The 7,712-nt window shown below is 56.7% G+C and overlaps 1 protein-coding gene across 1 annotated transcript; it reads left to right on the forward strand.

Moving 5' to 3' along the window:
* Nucleotides 1–1,988: 1,988 nt before the first annotated feature.
* LOC104539411 (long-chain fatty acid transport protein 4-like) lies at nt 1,989–7,708 on the forward strand (the record flags this gene model as incomplete). Its single annotated transcript, XM_010182928.1, is given in 13 exon segments — nt 1,989–2,149; nt 2,822–3,216; nt 3,885–4,043; nt 4,235–4,304; nt 4,412–4,503; nt 5,023–5,132; nt 5,561–5,595; nt 5,597–5,741; nt 5,961–6,087; nt 6,268–6,405; nt 6,569–6,733; nt 7,192–7,338; nt 7,590–7,708. Coding segments are annotated over 13 exon segments (1,863 nt in total), but the record flags the coding sequence as incomplete, so codon positions are not given.
* Between the last annotated feature and the right edge of the window lie 4 nt (nt 7,709–7,712).

A 7,712-nucleotide genomic window follows, 5' to 3' on the forward strand; every position in this document is an offset into this window, starting at 1 on the left:
TCACTCTCCCCATCCTTCCCCGGGGCTGGCGGGCTCATCTCTGTCACCCAACCCAAGCCCAGGCTGGGGGAAACAAGTGCATCCCTAGCTGCTCATGCTGGAGAGACACCTTTGGGGATCTCCTGGCCTCTGGAGCTTGACCATTAGTGTTGGTGGCTCCTTGGAACCCAGACACCTGCCTGTCATCCCCCATGGGACCTGGTACCCAGGCTCTCCTCAGGTCTCTGTGCCCCAAGGTGATGGAGCCTTGTGGTTGCCTTCATGCCTGCTGGCTGTGGAGCTACAGGCAGGGCTTAACTGCTTCTGTGCTGATGCAGCTAGACAAGACCTGAATCCTTAACAGCAGGGCTGGAGGTCTCTGGCAGTAGTGCACAAGTTATCTCTTGGTAATCTCTCACTGGTTCTCTCTCAGTAATGCACCGGTTATCTCGGCGGGAGGCACCGGGCATGCTGGTGTGATAGAGATGCGGGCAGAGGATAACAGGGGCCTGTCTGGGCCTGTCTTGCTTTCAAGTGGGAGGTTAAACACTTTGTTGCCCACACAAAGTGTGGCTCCCCCACCGCTGTCTCTCCACGTCTGTTTGATGGTGATCTAAGAGATGCCCTGTTTAACTGTGGAGAGAGGCTCCTTGGCAAAAATGCAGTGGGAAGAGGCCAAGGGATTGCGCTGTGGGACTTCAGGCCTGGGAGGTGTTTGGTGGACAGAGCTCAGAAGCTGCTGGCATGAGCCAGGGATCTTTGGGCAGGGGCTGCGGATGGGGGGATGTTCCCAGGCCCCCACCCAGGAGCAGCATCCTGTGCTCTGCTGCATCCCTACCTGCTGCTGGTGACGTGGCTCGGAGGTGAGACAGCCAGTGTGACATGCCAGAGTATGGCAACCACGCGGCACTGCCTCGGTTCCTACCCTGCCAGCGTCTCGTACCAAATCTGCAGAAGCTCCTCACAAGGGGAAAACCACAAGCATGACTCCTGGCCCCACTGGCTGTGGGAGAGCCCACCCAGGGCTGCCAGCTTCAGAGCAGTGAATCCACCTTCAAGAGGGAAAGGGAAATGACGAGAGTGTTTCCTTCCTCTTTGACCGTGTCCATGCCAGGAAGGACCAGTTTTATCTTTGAGCCCTCGAGCTGTGACATTCATATTGCTGTTACTTTCCTCTGCCCAATACTGTTGCCCAAAAAGAGCCTTTGCTAGATCACAGTCTCCTCCAAGTCTCAGAGCCACCTCTGGCACATGTTTGGGGTGCTGCTGTTGTGGAACAGGTACCAGAGTCTGAGTTGCCATCCACAGGGCATGGGGAGAGGGCCTGAGCACTCCTGGCAGCAGCAACAGCCCTTGTTCTGCCCGCTCCAGCCTGGCTGCGTCCCTGACCTGCTCTGGCAGTGTCTCCAGCAGAGCCAGGCCAGGAAACTGCCCGCCAACATGAGGGTTTGCAAACATGAGCAGAGCTCAAAGGACAGGGTTTCCTGTCCCTGTTCCTGTCTGAGCTGTGTTGGGGAGTGTATGGAGCTGTGCTCTGCCACCAGCCCTGCTGGCTGTCCCAGAGCCAGGCATGCAGGAGCTGGGGGAAAAGGAGACCTGGGTTCTGGGGCCAGAGGGATCCTTGGGGTTGGGAGGAATTTGGAGCTGGGCTTTGTCAGGCTGGAGGTGACTCTACTCCCATATCCATGAAGTGACTTTATCTTGCATTTCATACTACTGGGACACCTGGCTGGTGTGCAGGTTGGTGCTCCCCAGGTGGGAATGATCTTGCTCTCAGCTAGCACTAACCAGTGCTGTGCTGGTGGCTTAACTGGAGGCCATCTGGTAAAGTTACATCTGAGGGAGCTCTGGGTTGTTGGGTTGTCCTCGCTGCCAGGAGGAGGGGTGACTCAGGGACATCATCCAGGAAATTGGGAGCTGTTAACGTATCCCTTGCCCGTGGGTTTGTTATCACAGAGTCCAGTGTGCATGGGTTGATGGCCGTGGTTTCTCTCTCTCTGCAGGCCACGATGCTGCGTCTGGCTGCTTTTGCAGCACTGCTGCTGTTCCTCAGGGTCAGCCTGGAGCTGTCCTGGGCCCAGGCCATCCCCGCTCTCTTCATCTTCTACCTGGGAACCGGCGGATGGGAATTCTTCCTCATATTCATCAAGACAATACGAAGGGACGTCACGTAGGTGTCCTGGCTGGGATGGTCCAACCATTCACCCTTCCCCTGGCCTATGGCTCTGCCCCAGTGCACGTAAGCGCGCAGCCCTCAGCTCCTTGCACAACCCTGGGTTTCTGCTGGCACCCAGCCCGGCTGGAAGGAGATCTCACTCTGCCGCGCCCAGGTGGCTCCAAACTCTCGGGCAAAGTTTTTACAGGAAAGATAGATTTTCAGCTGAGCTCTGAAGTCTAGGGACTGTCCTTGCACTTCACCCTGTCCCAAAAGCTGCTGGCGTGGCACCAGGGCTCTGCGCGGGGTCGGTTCTGAGTTAGTACCAGGCTGTGCCAGCTCCTGGCAAGGATCTGTGGGGAGGGAACGGCAGCATCTACTGGAGAGCACGTGAGGCTCAAAGATGCCCCTTTGATCAGGGACATCCCTGTCTGCAGCCTTCCAAAACACATCTCTCCCAGGCCTCCATCAGTTTCCAGTTATAAGTGTCTTTGCAGAGGACCTCTGCCTATGTACGTGTGGCTCAGGGGAGCACCCAGCGCCACTGCTGACCTAGAGTAGGGTGTGGAGCAGTGCTGGGCTATTGCAGCTCCTAGCACGGTCCTCGTGCTGTGCTGGCTTTGCTGGAGGAAGTGTTTTTGCAGGGGTCACTGAGCAGCTGCCCTCTTGCTCACCTTCCTTTGGCAGCACGGGGCTGGTCCTGTTGCGGGTAAAGTGGCAGGTATGGAGGCACGTGAAGGAGAAGAACACAATCGCCAAGATCTTCCAGAAGACCGCGAGCAAGTATCCAGAGAAGACAGCACTGATCTTCCAAGGCACGGGCGAGAGCTGGACCTTCCGGCAGCTGGACGAGTACTCCAGCCAGGTGGCAAATTTCTTCTATGGCCAAGGCCTCCGCTCTGGTGACGTAGTGGCTCTATTCATGGAGTCCCGCAATCAGTACGTGGGGCTGTGGCTCGGCTTGGCCAAGATTGGGGTAGAGACCGCCCTCGTGAATTCCCACCTGCGCATGGAGGCCTTGCTGCACTGCATCAACATCTCCAACTCCAAGGCTGTGGTTTTTGGGGTTGAGATGATGGAAGGTAAGGGGCAAGCAGATGCATCAGGGCTGGGGGTGAGACAGTGTCTATGGATTTAGTATTCCTTTTCTGCCCACCACAGAGCAGGGTACTGGAAGAGAGCCGACAGTTGAATTATCCAGGAATTGGATGTGTTTTTTTCTTGTTGGTCTCTTTGGCCACTGGGCAGGATCTGGAATTCCCTGTTGCCTGGCTCCCAAGCAGGCCAGCCTGGCTGTGAGGATCCTTCCTTGTTCTTCTCGGGTCCATTCTCTGCATGGAACCCTGGGCTGGGCCTTTTCTGCTGCACAGGACGAGCTTCCCCTCGCTCTCTGTGACTGTTACCACATCCCTGCAGCACCTTGGCTCCAGCTCCTCATGTGTTTCAGCCCACACCTCTGAGGTCGATGGTGTCAACATACCTTTTGGCACAAAAAAGGTTTTGGCTGGGGAGAGGTGGAGAACAGGATCTTCTAGTCTCTGAAGAGGCCTGGGCTGTGGCCCCAGCATCTGTTTATCATGGGTGCGACATCTGCTTGGGATGGTTGTCAGCCTTTTGGGGACTCTGCTGAGCACAGCGAGGGTATTGCTACCTGGTGCAGTGTCTTCCTGAGACTATCTGGGAGGGCAGGGGGTCACTGTGCTATAACCACCCTGCAGTCTTTCTCCATCTCCTCTCTTTGCTTTCTCAGCAATGCAGGAAGTGCAGCCCTCCCTGGAGAAATCCATCCATCTCTTCTGGTCTGGGGAAGGAAGCCCTGAGTCTGCACTTCCTGGTGCGAAACACCTGGACCCCCTCCTGCAGATGGCCCAGCGGCACCAGCCAACCCCCCCTGATAAGGGCTTTCTTGGTACGTGGTCAGCTCCTGGGGGCCAAACTCACCGTGGTGTTTCTGTGGATCAGCATGCTCTTGGTGCTGTCACATAACAAAGCTTTGGCTCAACTGGCATGAGCGGAGTGTATACATTTCACTTGACCCCTCTCCCAGTTCAGCCAGCTTCTAGATTGGGTATATGACCTTGTGTCCTCCTTGTTCTCCAGATAAACTCTTCTACATCTACACCTCTGGGACGACAGGGCTGCCCAAGGCTGCCATTGTGGTGAATTGCCGGTAAGGCCATGGGCAGGGACTCGGGAGGACAGAGCTGAACTCTGCCCTGTCCTAGCACGGCAGCTCTGGCCCTGCTATTGATGTGTCCCTTCACCCTCCCACCCCAGGTACTTCCGCATGTCCAGCTTAGTATTTTACGGTTTTCGCATGAGGCCCGATGACGTGGTGTACGACTGCCTCCCGCTCTACCACGCTGCAGGTAACGTGTGCCGTACGGACGCCTGCATGCTGGGACTGTCGCTTCCCCTCAGCCAAGCCCGGGGCTCAGACTGGCAGCTGGAGCAGCAGCTATCTCCATGTTGAGGAGGAGCTGGCTGCTGCTGGCAGTGTCTGACTGAGGCTTTCCACTTTTTCCCTGGGAGCCAAGCATTGATCTGGCTGACCTTTGGAGTGGGGTGTGTGCATGGGGGGTGTTATCCCAGCTCCTAGCCTGGTTTTGGAATAGCTGCACCTTATTGCTGCTCCATGTGGAAAGTCAGGGGGAAGGGGAAGCAGTGCCTGCCTGGCTGGCTGGGTCATGGTGTGTTGTCTAAGTGCAAAGTGCTGCCCCAGATCTTACTGCCACACGTCTCCTCCCCAGTGCCTGTGGTCCTGGAGGTTTTGGCTCAGTGAACACCCACCTGCGTGAGCCAGCGTGTGGCCTCCATCTTGCTCTCCCTGAGTGGGCTGGGTTGGAGGTGTCTGGGGACTGAGGGCTCCTCTGGCTGTCTCTCCGCAGGGAACATCGTGGGGATCGGGCAGTGCCTGCTGCAGGGCATGACGGTTGTCATCCGCAAGAAGTTCTCAGCCTCACACTTTTGGGAAGACTGCGTGAAGTACAACTGCACGGTGAGGCTGTGAGGCAAGGGGCCAGCTGGGACTGGGGAGCGGGGCCTGAGGATCTGTGCCATGCTGAGAAGAGCCCAGCTGCTGGAGGATGGGGAGGCCTGGACCAGTTCTGCCTGTCCATCCCAAACCACCTTCCAAGGTGGTGGGACTGTGTTCTTCCCACCTGGCGTGGTAACTCCACGTATCCAAACCCTTCCTGTGCTCCAGCATTAGCCAGGAGGTTTCAGATAGGTTTCATGGTCTGGGGGTGTGGGTTAACCAAGGAAGAGCAGGCACTTGATGAGCTAGCAGGACTCCTGAGTTTCTCCACAGCCTTTCTAGGGGACTTTGTGTGTGTTGTGTTATTCCTGCGTGCCCTGAAGAAACCCCAAACACCACAGGGTGTGGTGCAGGGGTCCTAGTGAGTCTTTTCTCTCCATCCCCCCTAGATCGTGCAGTACATTGGGGAGATCTGCCGCTACCTGGCAGCACCGGGTGCGCATGGCACTGGGCAACGGGCTGCGTGCCTCCATCTGGAGGGAGTTCATGGCCCGCTTCGGCATTGCCCAAGTGGCTGAGTTCTATGGGGCCACCGAGTGCAACTGCAGCCTGGGAAACTTTGACAACAACGTAAGGCCCCACCACCCTTCCCATGTCCTTGAGGGTGCCCGCTGGCCTGGGCAGTATTGGAAACCCAGACAGACTGCTCCTGGTTGCCATCCACCCAGAGGGGTTTTGGCTGTTGTTGTGTGGTGCCAGCTCTCTGATATCCTGAATGTGGGTGGACAGCAGGCTCTGGGCAGGAGAGATGTCCCTGATACCTACAGCTCTGAGCTCTTTCTGTCCTAGGTTGGGTCATGTGGCTTCAACAGCCGGATCCTGCCAGGTGTTTACCCCATTGGCTTGGTGAGGGTGGATGAAGACACCATGGAGCTGATCCGGGGACCAGATGGTGTCTGTATCCGCTGCAAACCAGGTGAAGACAACCACAGGGATAAGTCTCCTCAGCCTTGCACGAATCTTTCCCAATATTTCAAGATAATTTACCTAAGTTTGAATTTCTGCTCAGTTAAACCTCACCAGTCACATTAGACACCCTTTCTGCTTGGATGTAGGTGATTCCTTCCCCCCTTCATCCCCTCTTGTTTCCCTGCAGGGGAGCCAGGGCAGCTGGTGGGCCGCATTGTCAAGAGCAACCCCTTGCAGCACTTTGATGGCTACCTGAATCAGTCGGCCACCAACAAGAAAATTGCCCGGGACGTGTTTACAAAAGGGGACGCTGCCTATCTCACAGGTGAGGCAAGCAGGGCCTTTCCATCTGCTGAGAGTGGAGGAGAAGGGTACCTGAGTGAGCACAGGGGCTGTCCCAGGCTGGTGACATTGCCCTGAGATGCTCCAGGGTTGCTCCTAGCCCCTCTGACACCTCACTTTTTCACCTGTTCCTCACTTTTCTATAGGGGATGTCCTGGTGATGGACAAATATGGCTACATGTACTTCCGGGACCGCACTGGGGACACATTCCGCTGGAAGGGGGAGAACGTCTCCACCACAGAGGTGGAGGGGACGCTGAGTCGCATCCTCAACCTGACAGACGTGGTGGTTTATGGGGTGGAGGTCCCAGGTAGCTGAGAGGGGAGAGGACAATTGGGGGAGGCAGGTGGGACTTGAATGTGAGCATGTCCTGCACGTCCAGATTGACGTTTCCTTTGGCAAGAGGCTGGACTGAGGCTCCCTCTGGGTGAGCTGGGAGGAGGCCACTGGGGATGTGCTTAGTGGGAACCAGAGGGGTTTCTCCCTCTCTCAAGCTTTGGTCTGATTCTGGCTGGTTTGGAGGGACCCTGCATCCTTTCTGGACAAGCTGCAAGTTCCTCCCCTGGGAGGAGGTGACCGTGACCGCAGGGTGTCGCTGGTATCCTTAGCTGCAGAGTGGTGACATAGCCAGTGACACAGCTGGACGAGCCAGCGCTTTGGTACAAAGCAGGATCTATGCCAGAGGCCTTCCTGGTGCAGGACAGAGGGAGGTGGTGATGCTACAGGGATGGTGTATCTGACTGCTCTCCCTTCTTCTATACCTTTTAGGGATTGAAGGGAAGGCAGGAATGGCAGCCATCACCGACCCAGAAAACTCCTGTGACCTAGAAGGCTTTGCCAGCGAGCTGAAAAAGGCCCTGCCACTGTACGCAAGGCCCGTCTTCCTGCGGTTCCTGAACGAAGTCTCCAAGACAAGTGAGTTGCGACACAAGCATTCACACTGGATGTGGATCTGTGGGGAGCCTTTGGGAGGGATTCTGGTTACAGAGGCTGATCTGCAGTAGGGTCAGGATGGAGCCCCTCTGCCCCATAGAGCCCTGAGCCAGTTCCGCTGGTGGTTTGGAGGTGTAGGGGTACAATGCTGGATCTGGGGTAGCACTGGGGCAGTGGGGATGGGAGCACGTGCAGCCACTGACTCCTCATTCCTTCTTTTCTCCCCACTCCAGGCACTTACAAGTTCCAGAAGATGGAGCTGCGGAAGCAGGGCTTCAGCCCCGCGCTGGTGAAGGACAGGTTGTACTTCCTAGACTCCAGGCAAGGCCGCTACCTGCTGCTGGACCAGGAAGCAT

This window comes from Mesitornis unicolor, unplaced genomic scaffold, assembly GCF_000695765.1.
Source record: "Mesitornis unicolor isolate BGI_N332 unplaced genomic scaffold, ASM69576v1 scaffold35820, whole genome shotgun sequence".
NCBI lineage: Eukaryota > Metazoa > Chordata > Aves > Mesitornithiformes > Mesitornithidae > Mesitornis > Mesitornis unicolor.